At 39.9% G+C, this 24,783-nt stretch overlaps 1 protein-coding gene and 1 long non-coding RNA gene across 3 annotated transcripts in view; one reads left to right on the top strand and one right to left on the bottom strand.

Moving 5' to 3' along the window:
- The window catches only part of LOC134172126 (uncharacterized), a 447,287-nt gene that overhangs the window by 131,100 nt on the left and 291,404 nt on the right, over positions 1-24,783 (bottom strand). The gene's annotated exons all lie outside the window — the stretch shown is intronic.
- Positions 1-24,783, top strand: part of LRP6 (LDL receptor related protein 6) — a 128,019-nt gene that overhangs the window by 32,134 nt on the left and 71,102 nt on the right. For both annotated transcript variants that reach the window (XM_062634961.1, XM_062634960.1), the window contains exon 3: positions 20,416-20,613. In XM_062634961.1, coding sequence (XP_062490945.1) covers positions 20,416-20,613 — 198 coding nt within the window. The remainder of the gene's footprint in view (positions 1-20,415; positions 20,614-24,783) is intronic.

The following is a 24,783-nucleotide window of genomic DNA, read 5'->3' as shown; positions in this document are numbered from 1 at the left end:
CAGATGCTGTTCAATTTAAGTTTAAAAGCTGTCAAACCATTTGTACAGATGAACAGGAGATCTCTCAAAGGGAAGGTTTCTGTGTGTAACACTTGGTATAATGAAGGCTCCACTCCTGTGTTTAGAAGCAGATCGGGCTATGATACAGAGATCCAGACAGCATGGTCATTCTTAAAATGCCAGCAGGTACTTAACACAAGGTGAGTGGTTAGAAAATAACACTATGGTTGGGTTGCATCTCTTGCACAGCTTCCTTCTTCAGGTAAGGACTGCTTATGTACGCATTTAGTTGAAGACTTTATGCCATGAAATGGCAATAGTTACAAGCATGTAACTTTACAAAAGCATCATGCATTCAGTGGTATAATGTGTCTAGAAAGGCAAGATTTTTGGTAGCGGTGTTGTCTGCCATATCACTATAGTTGGGTGGAATGAATTACTGATGTGTTACTGTCCAGATACACTGCTTACTGCAGTATTTTTCAAGGGGTGAATGACTGAGGATTTTGCTTTTGAATCTTCTTTGTGTGGTGTGTTATAGTTTTAAGTTTTGTTTGATCTTGGGTCAGTCACTAGTCCTGCCCTTACTTTTTCAAGACATTGATGTTACTTAGCTGGTTTGTGAGCACAATGTGTTTGTCTGTTTTTCCTTTTCTTTCCTCCCGCTCCTGCATATGCCTGCTGGAAGAGGTACTGGAATTCTGTCTGTCCGAATGGTGTAGGCCTGGGCCAGTGCTATGCCAGCCTTTTGTGATTGTGTTTTAAACCATATGAAGCAGCAGCTGTGCTGTTGCAGATTCATTGTAACAGCACTGCTTGTCAAATAATTTAGATGAATTAGAAGTGGAAAAGCAATAATGTGTTTCAAAACCTAGAATAAGTATAAACACTTTTGGGAACACTTTGGGGGATGCTGGGGCAGACTCAAGGAGTGCTTGTGATGAAAGCACTCCTTTCCATTGCTGCATCCCCAGATACAAAAAATATGGTGCTAATGTGCTGCTGAACTGTTTATAAAGAAACAGAGGTGCTGACCTGCTGCCTTAATTTAAGGAGATGAATGATACAAGCTACATTAAATGGTGAAGTAAGAGCTAACGCTTTCATTAAAGGATTTTCAGTTAGCTGAAGTTGGTGTGGAATTATCTGACAGTTTATTTTTGCAGAAAATGCCGATTCATCAAAATGGAAATGTTCTGTGGAAACATTTGTTTTGACAGCTTTTCATCAGGCTGTCATCCTAGTTCGCATGGTTGGAGTCTTGAGCTTCCCGCTCTGTTGCAGTCACCCCACAGTAGCTAGCTGTGTAACTGGTAAAATGGTTGAGGATTTTCAGCTGTGGCAGTGTTGTGACCTTTCCACTGTTCTTAGGTGTTTCTATCCAAGCAGATCTCTGTTTCAAACACTACTGCCAAGCATTACTCCATTTTAGTGATGACTTGTAAACTTGTAAACTTTCGTTGATTACAGCAAGACTTAGATGAGAGCAAAACACTTCCTTGCTAAAAGAAAAATACTGCCCTTTCCACATCCTCAGTTCTCCTTCTTCTGTCAGCTTTTCTTCATCCTGGTATGGTTTGTGCTACGCTGGATATATTGCATACGTGGAAGGTGGGAGTAATGCTTGTCTGGTTTACCAGAATTTTAATACCCATCTTGCAGGCGAAGGCAAGAGGGTGATACGAATATAGAGGAGGGGAAAAACTGGATTTCTACTTCACCACCCCCTTCCCTCCCCTTCTAGGAGACAGGAACACAGCATCTGAGGAGAGATGAGGTCTCTTCCCCTTATGAGAAGTTTTTGCTTCTCATGTGTTGGTTGGCCTATATAGCAATGGGTGTAGATTCAGGTTATATCATACAGGCATGCTCATTATCTGTTAACTGTTTCCAGTGGCAAGTGGGGAAGGCGGGGGTGTTCAGAGTTACTAAGCCATTTTATCAGCTTTCTAATTTTTGCTCACTGGTGTTTGCTCTCTAAGATTATTACAAATTTTAAGACGCTTTTCAAGTTCTGTGTCACCCCTGTGAAAGCTCTGATTTTCACAGTGACATATTGAAGACCACACTATGAAATGCAGAAGCATTCTTTATTACTTGTCATAAACAGTGTCACTAAAGTGCAACCAGCAGCCTTCTAATTCATCCTGAGATTTATCTTTTGTCTGAATATTAAGCAGCTTTCTGAAAGTTGTATTGTCTTTAAATATATGAGCAGATGCAAAAGAGGAAATGCACACAGTTGTTTAACAGACCCTTGTTATCATTTGGTAGATACTCTCGCTCCATCACCTTCCAGCACAGGATGCATTCCTGTTTCTACAGTGGAGATTGGGAGGATAGAAAAGAAGTAACAGTATTATACTGCCAAAATAAATAATTCATAGGTCTCATCTACTGCTCCAGTCTTGTCAAGGCAGCTGTTAACCAAGTGTTTGACCTGCTTAATGGTGTGGGGATTGGGTACTATTTTGATAGAGCAGAATAATTAGTGACAGGTTGTGCTGCAAACTAATACATATTTTCTCTGATAATTTTGGCTTAAATACCCACAGCTCTACAACAGTGCTGGCACACATTAGTGCTTTTCCAGTCCTGGCTTCCAGTGGAGGGTTTAACCAAAATGAGTGGCAAACCATTCCTTTCAGTGGTACTACAAGGGCTAATGTTTCTCTGTACAAGAAGCTTTACCAACAGCTCTGTTAACTGTCTAGCTTTTCACATATTTCGTGCATGGATGCTTGGTGTTTCTTGATACCTCTGCTAATGTGATTTAAAGCCAAACCGTGTTGCAAGTGTGGGAGAGTTGGTGATGGGTGCTGATTTCCACTCCTGACCTTGGGTCGCATGTACAAGTGCTAAGGAAAAGGGTTGGTGCAGGATTTTGCTGTACTTTTAATTATCTCCTCTGAGGTTACAGGTTTTATACATCTGAAGGTTGTGTAGCTGAGATAAGCAATATTCACAGCTCTTCACGCTGAGCATAGGAGATTGGTTTATGTTAAGGTGGCAATGAGTCTGCACACAAAAGAATAGATCTAGGAGCTGACAATAACTTAAAAATAGGGACAAGCACCATTTGTAACTAATATATAAGGTGAATGTGAATACTGCAGGTATCTGACCCTGAGTCAGAAAGTAAGTCCCAATCTGATCTTTGCAATTTGTTGCTCAATTTCCGTCAAGTTGAACCCAGCTTCACCTCTCAGAATTCAGGTGTGTTCAGGTGGCACTGTTGAGGTCTGTAACAGGGCACCAACAGCAGACAGACCTGCTCCAAACACTGTAGCTGCTGGACATGCTAGCCATGAGATGCATATCTCTGGAGACCAAGTTTCTATAATTTCGATGTTCACAGAGAAACTTGCATTGTTATGTTGGTTTTTTTTTTCCATAGCCATTATTCAACATGAGAGTGGTTGTGTCTTGTCCTAGAAGTATGGCTAATGAAGGGGGCCCAGGCAGATGCCAGTTCATTGCAGGGAATGCACAAGAGAAAAAAGCAGCACATAGATCTCTGGTACTTTTGTTTTGGTAACAGATAGTCAATGTGTGTAAAGTTCATTTAAATGATCTAGAAAAAGCATGCTTGTTCTTTGTGCTGAAAAAAAAACAGTCTTTGACAGAAGATTCATATCTCTTTAGGAGAAGCTACCTACAGAGGAGGAGATGATGTTCCTACTTAAATAGCAGGAGTTGGTGTTTTCACTTAGTCCTGAATGTAACTGCTTCATTGACATCAGTTTGGATCGGTGACTCTTTGCCTCTGAAAAGAACAAAACCCCCACATAGTAACCTCTTGTTAGCATTTAAGTGAAAGCTGAGTTCTTGCCAAGATGAGCAAGCATTCTTTCTTTCACTGTTACCCTGTACCCAAAAAAAAGAAAGGGAGTTTGTGCCTTGCTGTTTGAAATTTAGCCATAAATGATCTTTGAGGGGAGATATTCCCATGCCATACTTAGGTATGCCCAAGTTGACCTAAGCCAGCTCAACTCCCTTTATGGTCACTGAAAGAGGGTGGCTTTATCTTCAGGCTGAGTCAGAGAAGTACTGTAGCCTCTGCAGGAGACTACTTCTCTCCATTTCTTGTTTGAGGAGCCTGGCTGGCAAGCTCACCCTTTAGAATTGGGTTCTGAAATTGGACCTTGTGATTAATGCTGTTTCCTCTCAGAGGACTCCTTAGTTATTTAGAAATAATAATTGTTTCAATGCTGAACTTGGTGAGCACAATTGCTGCTATGGACTGTAAAAAGGAAGGAAGCAAGCAAAAATGTATGTTCTTGTTTTGAAGAATGAATATAGTTCAACAATCAAGTTTAAAACCAAAAATGCCTCCTAAAATAAACAGCATAAATGTGAATTTATTGTATTGGGTTTTTATGTGGTGTGAAGGACTTGAGCACAAAGGTCATCTCTCTCTTATTCCAGTTCAAGAAGTAAGACCTTCATACCCACCTTGGAGGCTCCCTAGTGGACATCAGCCTTGGTTCAGTGAGATGAGACTGACTTGCATATAGTTTTAGACCTGGTCATTAAAAGCACTGTTCCTGATAAAACCATGATGAAAGAAGCGTCTTTGTATTTCATCTCCATTGAAAATAATTGTTTTATCTATGAAGCAAATTGAAGCCTTACACTAGTTTTCCCCCTTTCTTTTTTGCCTTTTAATAGAACTCCTCATGGTTGTTACTGCATTCATTTCCAAAACAAATTCAGAAAATCTTCTATATTAGGCATTGCAGCCCAACACAGAGGAACACTGAAAGGCTCTGAGTAGAGATCTTTGTGCTGAAAATCTTAAGATAATAATCTCATCGATCTGTACAACCCTGTAATTTTATGTACTACTTGGACCTTCAACTTCTTTGCTTTCCTGAGTACAGAGCACAGCCTTGAATATGGCCCAAGTTCCTATCCTAGAAAAAGGATACAGAGTGTTTACAGAGTGAATTCTTGCTGCCTTTGAAAAGCCCTTTCTCAAGTAGTTATGTCAGCTCATTGAGTAGACCCTGAAGACATCAGAGAATTAGACTTGAGGTGGCAAAAAATTCTCAAGGCTCCCACCCCCTTTCTTCAAATGTATGATTTCTGATCAGCATTATTCTTGACGTAGGAAGGGAGTTGGCTAGAAGCAGCTTTCAGCAGCTAGGGCTGGCCCTACTGATGTCAAAAAGTTCGTTTTGATTTCCCATGCTGTGAAAAAGCTGCAGTGCCTGTTTTCTTGGATTTTTAATTAGTCAATGTAAATACACATTTGTTTCCATTCTCAAGTAACAGAGTACAACCCTTCTGGGGTATATATTCCTTTTGTGTGATTGGCCTAGTTCTGTCAAACTCGGTGTCAGGTGCCATTGAATCACAGTCTTCCCTGTTCTGTGTCCTCTGCCTTCATACTATTACCAGTGTGCAAAACCTCATCTTCGGGCAGCTCACAGTGCAGTCCACAAAAAAACCCATAGGAGAAAGGTTGTGAAGAGGTAAGACTCCCTTGGATAAATTCAGTGTGTATATTTCTTAATGCACTTGGAGGAAATTCTTACTGTTGCCACTGCTTTTGTGTTTTAGTAGAATAAAACTGTTGTCTTACTTTGATTTCTTAGTATAGTCCTTTTACAAACCTCAGTGGTATCCCAAATGATTGTTTTGTTGGGGGTTTGGGTTTTGTTGTTTTCTTTTTTTCTTTGTTTGTTTGTTTTGGTGTGGTTTTTTTTTGTTTGTTTGTTTGTTTTTTTGTGTTTGTTTTTTTGTAATTTCCAGAACTGGAGATCCATATTACTACAATTCAGTTCAGAGAAAAGTAGTTAAACAGTAATTGTCAATAAAGCAGATAAAAGCCTTTGGTAAAATCGGATAACAAGCATGAAGGGATTACTGTTTGTGACTTACAACAAAAGAAAGTATTGTTATCTGAAGCAGACCACAGAGTGGACAGTCTAAATTGGACCTGATATGAAAGGAATAAATTAAATTTAGAGCAGAATATGATCTTTTTGGAACTGGACACAGTTGGAGAGTTTTCAGAAATTGTTGCACTTGATATCAGAGTACACCCCTGATGCACACGAACTACTGCTTAGCTGTAGCTTGCTGTTGAAGTACAGTTGTGCTGATGGATTCTGTCATGATACTTCTTGAATTTCCTGACAAATCTACAGGAATCTGTTGTTCCTGAGTTTTCATATAAATTATTTAGGCAATTTTGCCAAGACTGGAGTGTTATTCTGCACTATATGTTCAAGACTCAACCTTCTCCCTGCCTGGATTGCCAGCTGGTATTGCTTCTTCAGTGTGTTGGTCTTAGGTCTCAGAAAAGTTATCATCAGCCACTAGCTTTTCTTCATGTGTGCTTTGCTGCACACAATGTTTTCATGTTCCCATGAGCTCTCGTGTGTTTTGCTCCCTTGAAGCTCTTGCATCTAGTACACACTTCTAAAGTGTCAGTAACTGCTGTCATAGTTGTGTGCACTTCTGGGTGAAGCTTACCTAAGGCTGGCATCACCGTGATCTAAACTTTTTGTGTACCCCTGTCTTGGGGATTGCTCCCTTCCCTTGTTACCTCAGTTTGTTTGTTTTTTTTTTCCCTCTGTCCTCAGCTTCTGCTTTTGTTCACCTGTTGGCCATGAGCAAGAATTTGGACTACCTCATGGGGGGGTCAGGTCCTTTATCCATACCGTGTCACTTGTGTGTCCTCTAGTACAGTGAATTTACTTGTTTGAAGCAATTTTTGTAAAACCTCAGTCTGCTGTCCAGTTTTGTTTTGTAATGTTTAAAATGTGTGTCAGGCTTTTGGTGGCATGTTTTTATTTCAAAAGAGAGCATGCTCTGTCCACTTACCTTGCTCAGTGTTCAGTGTGCTATGTTCTCGTAAATTGAGCTGCCCTGTCCTGCAGTTTGTGGGGGGATCTCTGAAGGCGCCTGCGAAGTGGCACAGAGGGCTATGGCTTTCTCCCTGTTAAAACAAATCTGGTAACAAAGTATTATGAAAGAAACATACAGGTAAGGGAACATCACAACAGCGAGTTTAAAAGACAAAAAACTGCCAGCAGCTTCCAGATGCGGTAGAAGTGGAGTTCCTTCACGCAAGCATTGCTTGCTCTTTGGTGGTGGTGTGCATCACAGGTTTTAAGCATTCTAGGCCTGAACGTCTCAGTTTTCCCTCTGACCTTTCTCATGTTTTAGATTATTTTCTCCAAATATTATTCTTGAGTTAGCTGGAAATGTTAGGTTCCTGTTAAATGACACAGTAAGTTTGGCCCTAGGGCAAAATTAAAACTGAAAATCAATTTACAGCGATGATATGTACAAGCAGAAATGCCTTTTCCATGTGTTCTGCTGTGACCAGTAGCTGGTGGCATTTCCAACAAGTTGTTTTGAAGGGTACATTACAGTGCATATATATTATGCTTATAAATGAACTAGCCATCACTGTGTTGAGTACCCAGAAAATTACTAAAAACACAAATCTACAAGCACGATTATTTTTTTTTCAACAAGCTGTAACTTGCTGTATTTTCTTATTTCTTTTTTTTTCTTTAAAAGTCTTCAAGTATAGGATAGCTGAGTAGTGCAGCGAAAGAGGCACTTCTAAAACTTCTCTTTTCCCTCCTGCAACCTCTGCAAATGCCTCCTTCTGTGCTCCTTGGTTTCCATAACCAGATTTCTCTCACTGGCTCAGAGCAGTAAGCAGTTCTTCCCACTGGTGCATCTTGGCCTTTGCCATGCTGAAGTTTAATGTTTCACAACTCTTTATTTACACTGTGCCTTTTTTTCTTCAGATTTTTAATAGATGAACTGTAGTGAGTGAAAACACAGCAACAAATATTATGTATGCTTAAATCACATTTTTTAAAGTGGCCATTTTCTACTCCTATATGGAAGATTTGAAGGTATTTTATAGCTGGGTAAGAGAGACTGCCAGCTTCCTAATATAGCACAGCTGTATACTAGAAGAGTCTCTCACACCTAACAGTGAGTCTTTAAAGTACTGGACTGTAAATTCACAATATATTTCGATGTAGATGTCTGTTTGTTTTTGAGGTTTCTTCTTATGCTTGTTTTACATGTATTAACATATAATTTAATTTATATGCAGTTAGTGTTTTGTTTACCATGACAGCTGGTTTTGCAAGTAAAATACAAAGAACAATTCCATTGTTTTCTTAAAATGCTTCAAAATAGTTGTGAGTTTTTCTGTGAAACCACTCAAATTATTATCTTCTGCAAGAAAAGATTTGAGCTGGACAGATGTTGTTATGTTTGCATGGTTTCTCCCCGCTTAATACCCTCTAGCATTTCATTCTTCTGAATTGTGCCACGTAATGTTGGGTTTGGCTGGATTTTGTTGAATGAGAAGTAAAACTTGAGTAAAACATCTGATTTTGAAAACAAGCTAACAGGGTTGGCTTAGGTGCGCTCCTTGGGTGCCAGCACTAGGTTTCTGCATTTTTCTCCTGTTGCCTTGTCACCAACGCTTCTTTTTCACCTCCTTGGAGGGTTTCTGAGTTGAATAAGAGCAAGCAGGCCTTCACACTGCCTTCATCCCCTTGGACTAGCACAGCACAAGAAGATCCTCCAGGCTTCACAGAGCCTGGGCCAGATGATGTCTTCTGGACTGAGGGGTGCTAATCTTTTTGTCTGGGCTGACAAGAGCTGGCTGGCTTGAGACACTTGAAGATTCTGTGTGTGTGAGATATAAGGGAAGAAAAAGGGACTTATTCTTCAGACAGGGCTTGAAGTACATTCATTAGTGCAGAGGAAGGTAGGTGAAAGGAGAGGAGTTGCTGGTCCCTGCTGCATTAGAGACTCAACTCTCTGCCTTCTGCACTGATGCAGGAGGGAGGTGCAACAGTGACAGCCCTCAGGTGCCGGGCCTCTGGCAAAAGGAACTGCAAACATAAATATCAGTTTAATCAGTATCTTATTTATTCGGCAAGAAAGCAACATCATTTAAATAAGCAAAATACTGCTGGAATCCTGTTATCTGCATTTGTAAACTTCAGAGCTTTTCACTAAGAAAACTTTTTTTTTTTTTGCTGATTTTGAAAGCCTGTCTTTTTAAATAAGATGTGCAATTTCTAAAGGCTGCTTCTTTGTAAGCAATTGTTCCCCACATTGTTCTTAAATAAATGTAGCTTTCCCTTTCCCAAAATGTTTATCAGTATATCCTTTTATCATTTCTGTAGTACTCATTTCCCACTCCGCCTCCCAACCACCAGCTGAGTTTCAAAACTTTATCCAATTGAACTGTTCAAAATATGTTCCTTTGTTTTCTTTCTCCAGCTGCCATAGTGAAAACAGGGAATGGCTCCGCCCTGCTTGTTTGTAAACAGCGTGTACTTTTAATTGTGTTTTAAACGGCATTTAGTATAATTATTTAAAATTGTGAGCTGATGGCAAATGATCAGCTATTTATTTATTTTTTTTCTTAACAATTCAGGGTAGAGCTGAAAGTTTTAAATTTACACTTTTGAGTGACTGGAAATGCACTCGTTTTTCCTCCTCCTAGCGCAATAGTTTGGTAGGCATTTTCTTTGTACTTTGTTAGAAATTGTCTTTTTAGTGAGGTCTGGCCTTGGGAGACGATTTGGGGTTTTTTTTCCTTACTTTTGTTGCATCTTTGCCAGAAGTGATTTGTACATAGTGTGCTTGGTTAATGATGGCTTTTACCAGAACAGCAGGTAAATGACTTGCAAAAGAAGTTTGTAGGGACAGATGTTAGTGACTTGGATTTAAAGCTGTTTTAATTGTTTTTTAACTTCAGAATTTCAGGTGTGCAAATAGTAGAAGTGTAGTTGCTGTAGAATGCATGGCCACTTTTCCCATAAAAATTGAAACTGGGTACTTGATATTGAGCTGCTTAAGCTAGGAATGGAAAAGTAAAAGCAGTGTCACTACTTTTATTGCAAATTCTAACCCAGAAAAAAGATAGAGTGAAGTCTCGGATGTTTCAGTTATTTGACAATAATGTTTTTGATGTAAAAATGAAGGGTGTTTGTTTCATCAGACTGTGAAGCCTTTGGCCGGTATTCAGGTCGCATTTAGGGATCCTTTCTGAATGCTCTGTGAAAGTATTCCTCCTTCTCAATAAAAGCCAAGCCCGCCTCGGTTTGTGTGTCCAGAATTAGGTCTCTAACCAAATTTCTATTATAATGTGGCCCATCTCCTTACATATTGATTACACATGTCCCTTTACTTCTACTCTTTTTATCCTCTATAGAGCAATCTCCCTTCTCCTCACCCCCTCCCCCCCCCCCCTTTTTTTGTATATTTTTAGTGAACATCATGTAGCTTTTGATGGGTTAAAAATAAGACCTTTTTTTTTTTGTAATTTTGTGATATGGAAAGAATAATCGGTGCATGTTGCTTTCTTACAGGAGAGTAAGCGATTTAGTGAGTCTGTTGGATGATCAGAGTATAGAAGAAAAAAACCCAGAAGTAGTCAAGGCAAATAAAGCCATTCCAGAAAAGCTGAAATGAATGAATTCCTTGCCTGTGTGTTTCTTGCCGAGGGCATCAGATTGGTTTCTGTATTAACAAATCAATAAACAAATCACAAAGGACAGGAACTGCGCTGAAAATGTACTGAACTCCTAAATGGCATTATGAATTCATTTAATAATAATAAAAAGAGGCTAAGGATTGATGGTTACTTATGAGTAAGCCTGAGTTATATACCAACCAATAGGATGGAAAACAATGAAGAAAGGAATTAGCAGAGTGCTGAAAATGTGATATGAAGGGTAGGAGCCAGCTTGATTTGGTAGAGCATTAAAGTTTATTAGGGTTTCTTGGAGCAGCTGTGGTCAGGAACACAAAAATGATCTAGTTGGTAGTAGTGTAGTGGGGCAGAGGCTGAATAATAAGGGGATACTTTACTGATGAAAGATTTGGAATGACAGGAAAATATCATGAGGGAAAAATTGCTGAAGGATCTCCTGATTCTGAACATGCTGTTCCCTGATTTCAGTTAATGGGGAGACAGGACATCTCCCTGATACTTTGTATTTTTTTTGGGGGGGGGGAGGGTTTGCTAATTTCAGCTAATCTCTTCTCCTGATCCTGTCTGCCCATCCTGTCTTCTCATGTTTTAGTATGGGTACCCATTTGGTGGAATGGTGAGCTGCTTCAAGGGATTGATTGAGCTCCAACTTAATCCAGTGAAACAGAGAACAGGTCTTGGGTAGAAACTGTTACTGTTGTAAGATGCATCTGCGTTAGGATGGTTACACCAGCATGTTGTGTTTTATGTAAGTATAGTCGATGTATCTGTGTAGTACCCTGCGCACGGTTCGTAAGTCAAAGTCTTGCACAGCCGTGTACAGGTAGGATGCCTGGATTTGTGCTCGTAAGAAACGGCCTAGAATGCCAAATGGCAGATTTCTCTCTCTTTCCCTCAGTCACTAGACAAAGAGATTGGGATGTGTCACTGTGCTCTCTTGCCATGGAGAAGCAGGTGTGTTCGTGTGGTTTCAATTTAAGATACAAGCATAGGGAAAAACCTTTCTTAACTTCCTTTATTTGGGATGTATAAGGAGTTAGGAGTTCTCCCAGGTTTTTATTGAAAGATAAGCAAATTTGGTTATGGTTTGAATTGAAAAGATTCCTGAATTCCAATTTTCCATTTAAAAACTAAATATTTACAGTGCAAATGTTTGTGTTTTTATTGTAAGCCCCTGTAAAGAAACAGATTATTTTCCATTGTACAAAGAAGTTTTATCTGGGAAAGATGGTGAACAGTGATCCTACTGTTTTCTCACTGCTTGCTTCCGCCTGTAGTTTTAATGTAGCTAAATATTCTTTTATACTTGCTTTCAGCATTTTGTTTGGTTCACAGGTGTGTAGATCTGCACCTTTTAGAAGGATCTCAAAAAGCTGTTTGAAATGGGTGGTTCTGTGTACACGGGCTCCTCAGGGTGATACTGAGCAAGTACAGCTTAAGGCACTGCCTGGGCAGAACTCTCTGATGCTCCTCAGCCCTGAAGAGCTACCCAGGGGCAGTGCTCAGTCTTGGCTCAGCTTCTTTCCCAGCTTCTTGAGAGGCTGTGGCACAGTAGTTGGTTTGGTTTGTGTTTCTTGTGTGTTTATTGAAAGTCTGTCAAAACTGCCAGCTGGTTTACTTTCCTCTGCTAATTTCTTGTTATAGTTGAAGAGCCAAGGTGGGTTGGAAGGAAGGAATTTTCCTGCTGTTAATTTGTCCATCTCCTCCATAGGTTAATTGGCGCTTTAGTTTTCTGTTGGCTTAGCTGCTGCTAGAAGTCTGTCTGAACTTCACAGGGTCTGGTGTATTACATCTGGAATGATTCTTGTGCAAAGGGCTGCCTGAGGCCTTCTAAAGCACATCTGTATCTTGCTTCCATCTTGCAGTCAACTAAGATCTAGGGATGTGGTAAATACATAACAGAGAGGTGAAATTGTTTCTTTCTATATTTTTTTGGCTTAAACTAGGAAAATTGTTGCTTCAAATACTGATTTCTTAAGTGCTGCTAAACTGACAAGCTTTATTTCCTATTTGCTCTAGGAGAAACCAGAAAATGGCTTCTTTTTCGTAACTGTGGAAGGCATGTTGTTAGACCTTTTGTGTCTGGAGATAGGAAAGGTTAATTTCAAAGTTCAGGGAGCAAGAGACCTTTCCACCTGCTCAAACAATTGAAATTCTGCCTTAGTGAGCATTCAGCAAAAATAGCCACTTCTTGTTTTTTAATGAGCCACTTTCTCTTTTTCCTTGGGATCTGTGACTGAAAGGACAACCATATGCATGTGACTGCAGTGCATCAGCACATGTTTGACAGTTAACTCAAACCTTACTTCCCATGGACTCAGCAATGTCTGGGTGAAAATGAGAAGCAGTCTCTCAGCTGCATTTTTCTTGTCAGATTGCCCAGCATATTCTTTAGGCTAGAATACCTGAAAACAGACAGCATGGTGGCTGAGAAATGCTTTTGCCTACTGAGTGGTTTCTTTCTGTTTATGAAATGAGAATATCATGAAGTTTGTGCTTCCATGTTGATTTCTTATGAATGACTTTCAGTGGTTTTGCTAAGGTATTCTTTTCAGAGCTTGTGAAAACCACCTTCAAAATCTAGTTTCATACTGTGGTGTTGGTACTGAGCTAGAAAGCAAGCATCAGCTTCTGATCATTTAATCACACAGAGTGGTTTTGTTTTCCAAAACCGGAGTCTTTTCATTTATCCCTTATTTTAGAAATGAATTCCAAGAAAATGGAAAGTCTGGTGGTAATATTCTTTCTCCTGCTGGATAAGGTTCGAACAGGAGAGTAAACCCAAGTGGAATTCCTTGTATTGCCATACTGGTTACAGGTGCATTGCCTGATGTCTTACGGTAAATGTAGTCATTTGCATAGAAGTACCTTCACAAGGATAGCTTCTTCCTCTTGAGGTAACCAGTATAGAGTATACTGGGAAAAATACCTGTGTGCCTTATAAATTGTGTTCCGGTAGACCTTTTCTAGTGTATTGTAGGCATACACAGATGTGGAATTTTGCACGGTGATTTCTACCTCTTATCAGTCGAGTCCTCTGGCATCCTTGACAGATCAGCTATGGAGGCTGCAGTTGTTTATCGTTACAGACCTTTGCTTCTGCACAAGTTTACTGCTTTGTTAGCAGCAGTGGCAGAATGAGATGCCTCTGTCACAGGCCATTGTATGAGAGTCACTGGACACTTGTATCTAGTTTTGATGGTCTTAGTAAAAATGGCACTAATAATGTGGGCTGTGAAATGGAATAGCTGAGGTTCAAGCATCTGTTTTACCAGGATGCAGGGGATGGGGTTGCGCAGGATGGGATGACCTGGGGGGAATTAAGAAGGTACAGCTTGGTCCACTGTTGCTTGCTTGTCAAGCATTATGAAGACATCTGGGTTGTCAGTCATTTGCTAGGCACACTGATGCTTTTGAAGAGAGTAAAACAGAAAATGTTTGGTTTTCAGTGGAAGGAGCCTTGTTTTGTTGTTGTCCAGTGTATGTCACAATGGTTCTGAGCCAGCTGTGCCTAGTTGAAATGAGAAACTGCAGCTTTGTTTGCCATCTGTGGGCTCCTAAAACCAGGAAGTTTAAGCAAGTAGATTCAGTGTGTTAGGATGTTAATAGCTCACTACGTCATTCGCACCCGTTCACCATATAGCTATTAGTATGTCCAAGAGTAATTTTGTAAAGGCAGCTGAAAAGCTGCATAGGGTAAGCTAATTCTCACTAAAAATGTGCATTGAATGCACTGAATGTTAATGTAAGAACTTAGCGAGCAGCTCTGAAAATGACATTCAGCTAATGTCTGTGCTTACTGGCAGAGATAAGCTATTGTAAAAGAGTACTGTTCTCAGCTAGTTATAAGCATCTTTTTTATCATGTTTATCTTGATTGCATCCTAAAGGGATATTTCTTCCTCACTTTTATGAAGAATTATCTCCATATTTAATTTGCTATGTGCATTTTTGCTTCTCTTGGAGGACTGAAAATATTTCCTGAATGTCGCAATCAGTTGAGAAGCTTTGTACTAAAACCCTTCCATGGTACTTTTAGTCCCCTTATTTGAAAATCAGTTCTCTATGTCATTCGAATCTTATGTCCTCCTGGGTTGCGGTTTTCATCTCACTCTGAACTTGCCTCAGGAAGTTTCTGTTAAGGATATGTGAAGGGTCTCTTGGTTTGAATGTCTTTTCTTAAACTCCTGAAGAGCCATGAATGTTTCTTCTCCTCAAGAGCTATTTTTGGTCACCAAACACATTTGTTGTGCATAGTTTTCCTGAACTACTCCCGTGCTTATCATTTAGCTTTGTATTTCTTGGTTAGATGAGTGCCAGTGCTGCTAGTGCTGGAGTTGGAGCAAGCTGCATTTCACAAGGACCACTGCAGAGCTGATGAGCTCCACAGGGGTTGCTGCACTTCTGAAACCTTTGCAGGCTCTGAAGTTGGCAGCTGTTTGCGTCCCTGTAGAGCTCAGTGGTTCTTAGGGGCTGAAACGAACATAATTACAAAGTTGGAGCATTCACTGTGAAGGGCCTCACCAAATAATTGGCTGTCCCAATTAAGCAGCTGCTCTTCCCACTGAATAACATTAAGGAAGGTAAACGTTTGCCTGCCCCGTAAGGTGTCCCAATTAACTGCCTTAAAATCAGCTAAGTGTCGCGTGGGGTATCTCTGTTCAGTGAGAGAAGCATCTCGATGGGGGCTGGTGCTTTAATGACGCTCCTAGCAGGAGCCTGGTTTCGTGCAGGATAGCAGGGCTGAAAGAATCTGCATCAGTGCTGGGGACCAGCACAGATCAGAAAGTTGCAAAGCTGATGGGTGCTGGCGATGAATTTCTCTCCCTCTGTGCATAACTGTCGGAAGTCATTGCTAAATTATAGCATTTAATCTTGGCATTTGTACTCGGCAAGCTTTTTTCTAGGTATGTGGGATATTCTGCTGTTAGCATGCCTAAACTTTATGAGCTTTTTAGAAAAGAAGCTCTTATTTATTATATTTGTTCATCACATAGAATGGAACCAAGAAATGCTGTTTCTTTTTTTTATTTTGCTGTGGCAAAACCTTTGATATGGGGCAAATCAAAACTGTGAAGCTACTGCTGTACAGTGCAAAGAAGCCTGTATCATTTCCTGACATGAATCCCTAATGTTAAAATTACAAGCATGGAGAGATAGAAATACACTTTGTTGTTTTTCTGTTAGATTTTTGAAACGGCTCACAACCACTTCCAGAGTCTGCTAGTAAAGTCTGACACGTGTGGCATTTAACAGCATGGAGAAAATACAACAGGTGAAAATGAATGAAACAGTTCAAAATATTAAGGTTATTTGATTAAAACCTGAGTGCTTTAAAATAAAGTGGTTAAAATAAATTTAATTTATTTAAAATAAAATATTTAAAATAAAAAGGAAGACTGGATTAACACAGTAAGTTTTCATCAGCTGTGGTATTATTTATTATTAGGTTAAAGAGAGATTTGGCTCTATGGGTTGATTTGATACTAAATTAAAGGTCTTCCTGCTAATTCAGGTACACCCGCTAGGTATGAAAGTGTGTCATGGACTTGGCAGTGCTGGTATAATGATTGGACTTGATGATCTTAAAGGTCTTTTTGATTCTGTGTGAGTTTAAAAATCCCTAGGCCTATGGGGTTTGCAGGTTTGATGTTTGTGCTGCTGCAGTACGGCTTGTCCATACTAGTTTTAAGCAAAAATTTGCTTGGATGAAGTAGTTGGTATGTAAAGTACAGCAGTGAGGTCTGGCCTTGTGGTCCCCATTGCTGACCCCAGTGGGGATGACCTTTGGCAGGAGCCAGTAACAGGCAGCTGGGCAGGTCCAGAGCTCTAGCACCAGCCTGTCCTGGCTGTGACTGCCTGGAGGAGTAAGAGCCAAGTTAAGAAGCATGAGAAGGCATTCCTGTTTCTGGACCCAGGCAGGGTTGCTGAGGTCAGTTACAGCATAGAATCGCAGAATGGTTTGGGTTGGAAAGGACCTTGAGATCATCCACTTCCAGTCTGCCACAAAGCTTCTATTCTCCAACATGTCTGTGTGTTGTCTGATGGATTTCGCAGATTTGGGATTGCCTAGCATGGAGCTCAGTTCTGTGCTTGTACTGCTGTACAGTAAACATGCTACATACTTTTTTTTTTTCCCTCTTAAAATCCAACAGGTAATGTAAAATTTTTTATTTTTTTTGTTTTATTTTTTTTTTCTTCTGGGCTGAAGTTAAAATCTTAATTCCTGGATTTAAATTTTATAGCAAGGTGTAACTACATGAGAACAGAGGAAAAATGGAACAGTAATTTTCTGGTGGCATCTGAATATAATTTAGCACAAGGCATTACTTTTTGCTTAGTATTTTGCTCTGTCCTGTGGGCTTTGGTGGTGCCCTTTGTTTCTGTTTCTAACAGAAATAATTAAATGTGTTTTAAGAGAATGGGGAGGTGGGAGAATGACCCTTACCTTGACTGTATGGCTGGCTTACCACTGCGCAGTATGTCTGCGTGTTGTAACATCTTCCTTTCTGTATGGTCTCCGGATGGATGAGTTACCAACCATTATATAATAAAACAAGAATCTGTAAGCCTTCCAGAAAGGAGGAACCAGCAGACATATGTGAGCAGTTTGGTACTTCCTGGAAGAGGGATCTGAGCTCTCTGCAGAAAAATCTATAGAAAGACCTCTGTAGTAGTGGGAGTGGTGTTTGTCTGGCCCCTCAGCTCCCTCGGATGTTAGACAGGTCTCCGTCTTAGTAGTTGCAGTTAACTTCCCATCTCCTCCTGCTCCTATGCCTTGTACTTGCTCAACTGTTGCGGGAAAAGGCCTAAGCGCACTTAGTTAGAAGGTACCTGTTGGCATTATGCTGGTTGAGACAGCTGTAGAAGCCCACACCCGGTGTGCAAGTGGCAGTGTTCATGGAGCTGTGTCCTGGAATCCACTTGGTCTGATGATGGATTTTTAGCTCAGATCTGTTCCTGGAATCCAGTTTCCCTCATAGCCGTATAGGCCCTGTACTGGAAGCAAAGATGATCTGCAAGAAGTTGCTTAAAAGCAACTGTTGCCAAAAGAAATGGTCTTTAAGTTATAACCTTTTGCAGCAATGAAAAGCCCATCCTCCTAAGTGAAGCACAACCCTTGATGCCATTGGCTGAAGCATGGCTGGTTCCAAAGATTTTTAATGGAGGCATTAAAACCTGTCTCCATAAAGACTTTCAAGCAAGGTGAAGGAAAACAAACAGGTGATAGTGGAAAAAAAACTATTGGAGCAACCGAGCAGAGGTCACTGGACCTGATTGGAAGTGTTACTGAATCTTAAAGCCCGTTCTGTGTGCATGTGTGCTCCCCTGACAAATGAAATGGGGATGTTTTTGTGAAGTCTGGGAAGGCTTTTCTTTGTTACCAAGCTACCCTTACCTGTTTTTGCTTGAGTAATTGCAGTGTACATAAGAGGTGAGAGGGAGACAGGGAAGAAGATGGGGCTGTACAGCAACTAATGAGCTGTTTCAGCCTGAAAAATCGGTCTATGAGGGTGGCCAGAGCCTTGGAACCTATTAACCTTGATGAAGTATTTGAAAATGTAGGACCTGACAGCTGGGGCAGGAAGGGTCTTCTTAAAAAACCCAAACAATCTTTCTCTCTTTTCTCTCACACATGTTTGCTGGTAGAATGCTGCCTGACTTTTTTAACTTTTCCATTTTCTTACTGCATAGCTTGACCAGGTGACTTGCTGCTGTGCTACTCATCTGCAAATTCCTTGGCTTTTTTATCTTCCTGATGGAAACCAAGTTTCTCTGTAGCAGTTGTTTATGTCTACAGAAATCCCAAATGTTTTCTTCAGATACTTGTGCTCTCTGTTTAAGGCAGGCACATTCTTCTGTGGAGAATGACTCACTTGGGATTGAATAGGGCAATATTTGTGTTAATCAGCTGCATTTCTGTCCGCAGATAGAGCTGTGCGTTAAAACAAACATGCTGTAGACATGAATTAAGGGGGGAAATATGACATGGAATTTCCTGACTTTTAAAAATAATAATAATAAAAAAATCTTTGCCAAGAATAACTTCATGTGCAAATGTTTCTTAAATGTGTTGCACATTTGTTTTTCTTTAAAGGATGGGTGGCCAGGCCTCTTCACATGTGGGCACCATATAGTGACATTTTGTAATTGTGTGGGGATCTGGGTTAGTTTAAAGGCTTCAGATCTTTCCTAATCTGGATTGTTTTGACTGAGCTAGGTTAGGGAGCAACGAAACAAGCAGGTATGCTGGCAGATGTCATAAGGTTATGAGAAGCAATTTAGAACAGTAGTCTTCTTGTCTGTCCCAGCTGCAGCAACAAAACAGAGCAAGCACCATGGATACACTTTGTCTGATCTGTTTATCTGTTACTTCTGTTTAGTTATGCATTCTGTTAACAACCCACAAAAGTAAATCCATTTTCTACCACCTGCTGAAGAAAGACAAATATTCTTGCTCCCTACTAGTCTCCAGCCATAATAAAGTGGTTTCCCTTTCTTTGCCTCAGTCTTAAATGAAACTAGGTAACTTTCTTCCCCCCAGCACTTGCTCAGTAGTGTTTAAACATGTGCCGGTATCATAGAATCACAGAATGGTTTGGGTTGGAAAAGACCTTAAGATAATTTAGTTCCAAGCCCCCTGCCATGGGCAGGGACACCTCACACTAGACCATGTTGTTTAAGGCAAATGAATATGCTAACATTATTTAAAACTTGCTTCCTCAGTCTTAAAAGGCATTGCAGAGTGTTTTGCCTGCTTACTGAGTGCAAACTGTGCTTCTAAACATGTTGATATAGCTGCCTGTCTCTAAATTTCTCTTGGGGGAAAAAAAGGACATGAATTGGTCTTCCATAAAATCCACTTTACTACCTTGCATGGAACTGCTCTGTCTGCTTCTTGTGGTTTAAACCCAGTCAGGTAACTCATTCACTCACTCCCCCCCTTCTTTCCCTCCCCCTACTCCCGGAGCGATGGAGAGGAGAATCGAAAAGAATGCAACTCCCACGGGTTGAGATAAGAACAGTTTAGTAACTAAGGTATAACACAAATCACTACTGCTACTACCACTAATAATAATGGTAAAGGAAATAACAAGGGAAGAGAATACAACACCTCACCACCAGCCAACCGATAACTCGGCCCCCCCAGCCCAACCAAGCACCGACTCAAACCTCCTCCAACCCTGCAGTCTACCAGCCCTTCTGGCTAACTCCCAGTTACATCCTGGGCATGACGTGCTGTGGTATGGAATACCTCTTTGGCTAGCTTGGGTCAGGTGTCCTGTCCCTGCTTCCTCCTGGCTTCCCCTCCTCCCTGGCAGAGCATGAGGCTCACAAAGTCCTTGGCCAAACAAAAACATCATTGTTATCAGCTCTGTTACCAGGCTGAAAGTCAAAACACTGCACTGCACTGCACTGCACCGCACCAGCTACCAAGAAGGAGAAAAATGACTGCTACTGCTGAACCCAGGACACTGCTATAAGTCCACACACCTTGTTGGTTTCCCCCAGTGGCCTGACCCATGTTAAAGAGGCTGTTGTACCTCTGTGGTAGTCTGTAATATCTATCTTCAGTGTTTAATGTTGAATTCTGAGATTATTGTCAATATCATGTGGATATCCCCAACATCCTCACTTGACCCAAGGAAAGAAAGACACATATAGAAGTGTAACATGACATAGCACTGTGGGTTTGCCCTAAGCTGGTTTTCTGCAGCTTTTTTTAAAGTAACTTCGTTCTGTTGTGTTTCACAGGCCACTTATACGTGTATACCTTACTCCGTAGAACATAGCTCCACGAACTGCAGAACAGAGAGCTCCTTTGCCTTTACTGAAAGCTATAGTCAGTGTTCTAGTTGTAGGCTTATATATGATTGCTGTCTTTTTTTGTCTTTTCTCTTTTTAAAATTATTATAGGTTCATGTATTGGACAGACTGGGGAGAAGTGCCAAAGATAGAACGTGCTGGGATGGATGGTTCAAGTCGCTCCATTATAGTTAACACAGACATATATTGGCCAAATGGACTGACGCTGGATTATGAAGAACAGAAACTTTATTGGGCAGATGCTAAACTAAATTTCATCCACAGATCAAATCTGGATGGAAGTCATAGGTAAGAAGTTTTTGTTTAATGTACGTAAAGTGGTGCTTTTCTTAGAAGGTGAAGTTGTGTTGCAGGCAATTGTCATGTTAGTGCTTGCAAAATTTTAAGCAGACTAGTGCTATCAGAAACTTTTACCCTTCGCCATCCTCCCCTTTCAAACACTGTGAAGCTGAATGTGTGCTCCTCTTTGGGGTATCCTGTGACTCACAAAGTCTTTTCTCAGGATTAGTCCCATAAAAAAAAAAATCCTAGAATCCTGTTCTTAATTGTGTAAGATTATATAGCAGAATTGTCCCTTTTCAATAGGTATTTTGTTGTTGTGGTATTCATAAATGTAGAAAACAATCTGGAAAAAAATGGATTGTCATATAATAGTATTTCAATTTCATTAATCCTAAGGTTGGGAAATTAGTGAAAAACAGTCTTTACAGTGAGCTATGCTAAAATGACTATTTAACAGTTTTTTAGTGATGATGTAATTATTTTTGATCCAATCATGGCTACTTCTTGATTAAGGGAATAACTGGCACTTTGTATGTATGCATTTATCCCTAATTTGGATGATGACCCTCTTCACTGAATGAGAGAGCTTTGACAAGTGCTGTTTGCACACACAAATGAATCACAGTTAGCTTGTGCCCAAGGTATATATACAATTTTTTGAGGTGTCTCTTTGCAAATTTTTGTGATGTTTCAGGAGGTTTTGTCTGGGCATGAAGTACCTTTTCTTATGTTCTTCATTCTGATCTTTTGGGGCCCCGTCCCTTCTTTCACCACAAATGTCAATTTGGAATTAAAAATCAGTCATTTTGATAAGATGGGTGTTTTCTGTAGACTCATGAGTTGGAACATAGGCAGCATGCATACAACTGTCCTCTGTCTTATCATGGTATTTATTTTGAATGCTACACTTTCTTGTAACACTGGTTTGAAAGGTTATGTAATTTTCTCTTAAATTCTGCTTGTTAAAAGACCAAAAGTTCATGCAGTATTTTTGTAATAGTGTTTGATCATAGAAAGTAACAGAAGTTGAATGCAGTTTTAAATTTGTGTCTTTGGATATAAATACTAAAAGTAGCTTTGTTAATTCAAAGCACGGAGATATGGATATCTGTTTTGAACTAATCCTTCATTTGCTGTTTCTTTCATAAGAAAGAAAACTTAATAGTACCAAAAAAAAGAGAGGAATATTTTGAAGTGATGCTTTCTTTAAAAATGACTACTGATATCATCAAACCTAAAATGTACTACAGTGGCTTTGTCCCACAGGATAATTTGGTAGCTTGTTTTATTCTTGAGTCAACCCTTTTCGTGCTCTACTACTTATATGAGAGGGAAAGGCCCACCTTAGTATGACAACAAACTACTGGAGTCTGGCTGATGCTCTTCTAGGAAGAGAGCGCATGTTGGGTGCTGGGTTAAATGGTGCAGTAGCCCCTCTGTAAAATGATGCAGAATGTAGAGATGGGTTGGGTTTTTTTTCTGATGTTAATAGCTTGAAAAGTGTCCAATGACTAAAAATTGACACCCCCACCACCCAAATCTATGTTTTCCTGCTTTTCCCATGGAGCACAACCTGCCTGTCTTATCTCATGTCTCCAGTCTTTCTGGCTCCAGAGCTACTTTGGTGTTTCCTGCTGGCACCACTGCATTTTCAGTCTTCTTTTTCTACAGACTTCTTAGTGGTTTTCCCTTAGTGGTGGTCTGTTGCACAGTAGTGTAAATATGCTTGAGCTTGTATTTTGTTTTTATTTTAATGGTGTTTAGCTGCTGGTCTGCCTTTGGTTAACATGCAAATGATTTGTTCTAAAGATGAGGCTGTGAAGGTGCTGATATTTCTTGGTGTGAGAAGCTGATCAAACTTTTCTGTCTACGTAAAGCTGCATCTAACAGCTGTCTTGTGACACAGAAGTCAAGTCACCTGGGTCCTAGCAGGTACCTCATTCTAGAGTAAGTTCTCTGGAATTGGTGAAACCTGTAATAAAGACCTATGTACACAATTTGGAATTTTTATTTTTTTGTATTTTATTTTTCAGATCTACTAATTTTTTCTTACACTGTCATTAAAAACAAAGCAGTTAGTCTAATACTTTAAAGTTGTTGGGTTTATTTTTTAAACTGATACTAAAATGTATCAGAAATATTTATGGCAGTGTCCTAATATGTGACCATTTGAGGGGAGAAATTGTGTTTAGATGGGAAAGCACATATGCCTTCCCTTAAGCACTCAGAAGCACACACCACTTCTAACAGCACCTGTTTTTCCCTAGGCGTGTGAGAAAGTTCTGAAGATTCAGAAAATAGTCAACATCTGTATCCAGGCATTTTTGTTTTTTTTTTTTTTTATCCTTTGCAATTGCATCACTGGGAGAGGAAAAAAAAATAATTGCAGAAGTTAAGCTGTTCTACAGTGGGGTTTTATGTAATTTTTTTTCTCTGCTGTGACCTCTTAGCCTCTGCCTGTCTTAAGAAAAAGATCTGGGGCCATCTAATGGCATTCTTTTTTTGTTAAATACTGTCTTTCAGTTATTCAGCGAATTCACCTTTCTCAATGTGATACTTTACAGCTGTAATTCTGTATTCCCTTGATCATTTTAATAATCTTTTTCAATTAACTGATTTTCTAAGAGTAAAAATAAGCAAAGGCAGTTTCTAATTCTGCAGGAAAAAAAAACAAAACCCCTTATCTTCCTTTTAAGTGGAAAAAAAAACCAACAAACCCAAGCTTCCATAGCCTTCAGTCTTTTCTCCTAGTTATCCCCACTCCAAAAAAAAACTGAAAATCACCGTATTTTTCTGTAATGGTAAAGCTAATAACATCTGGGGTTAGAAGTCTTTCTGCTTACTTCTCCTCCTCAGCAGCAGTCCATCTGGCTTTCCTGTATATTCCTATGCCCGATGGACACAAACCCTCACCCTGTTTTTTTCCCTCCCTCCTCCTTGGCATACCTCAAATGCATCCACAGCTTCTCATATTCCTTCACCCAGTGTTACCCTGCCTGTGCCCCCTGCACATTCCCTTCTGGGTCTGGCAACTCAAGAAATTGTTCCTGGGCAGCTTATTTCAGCTGCTCCTCTTGTCAGGTGGGTCAAATACACCAAGTTTAGGGTCATTCATGTCATCACATCCATCCATTTGTTAAGGAAAACTTGTGAAAAGTAAAAATAATCTTTTTGTGATCCTTGCTTTCCTGGATGGTTGGCCAAGAAGTGCAATATGCATTGGGTATGGAGTTGGAGGAGATGGGTGCTGAACACACAGACCCAGTATGATCAGATAGCTTTGTTTCCGTGTGGAAGATGACACTCTGTGGTTAGGCCAACTTTTTTCCACCACCACCACCTTTTAAAATCCCTTTTCAAGAGTAATTTTCCCTAAAGAGTTAAGAAAGGGGGAGAGACAAGATCATTGTCATTGAGTGCATAATCTAACTTAAAAAGGACTTTTTTGCTTATTTAGAAACTGCTAATTTTAGTGAATTGTTCTTGATATTTAGGTCATTCTTCTAATGCTGTTTTATATTTAGAAAATAAGTCTAATTTTTTGTTGTTGTTGCTATCTAAATATCTCTTGATTAAAACAGATATTGTTGTGACATGTTACTAGTTTTTCTGGTGCTTTACCAACTGTCAACATGTACTGGAAAATATTTATGCTTCTGGAACTGGAGCTATTGAAGAAATTAAAAAGAAATGGAGTTACATAAAGACATACAGCTTCATAAATATACTATGTTCTAGAACTAAATGATTTTGGTACCTTTTAGCAGAGGAAGCAGGTAAGTAAAGATTTGATTTGTCAAGTTGTTTAGTGTTGCATAACATAAGGTGGGAAAGAGTCTGTAGCGGATAAATGACTGTAAAAGCTTCGTGTAAAGCAGGATGACATGCGTTTTAATTGCTTTGGGGGAAGTGAAAAATAGTTAACAGGAACTAACATCTTTATATCAAAAAGAATTTCATGGAGTTCAAAGAAAATGTTTTTGTGACTTGGATGGTGAGAGAGAATACGGTGCAAATAGGGAAATATTTTAATTAGTGTCACTGCCGATATTAAAGTTTTGAGGTTCAGACCTCAGTGTTCTAAAATTTGGAAGGCGTGAAAGGGAAATATTCTTGGCATATTTCTAAATCTGTGAGCAATGCATAAGTTTTTTGTCTTTTTATTCCTGCAGCCTC

Source organism: Pezoporus occidentalis, unplaced genomic scaffold (assembly GCF_034315485.1).
Source record: "Pezoporus occidentalis ecotype Australia unplaced genomic scaffold, CSIRO_AGI_Poc_V1 ctg44, whole genome shotgun sequence".
Classification (NCBI taxonomy): domain Eukaryota; kingdom Metazoa; phylum Chordata; class Aves; order Psittaciformes; family Psittacidae; genus Pezoporus; species Pezoporus occidentalis.
This window is presented reverse-complemented; position numbering and strand designations above follow the sequence as displayed.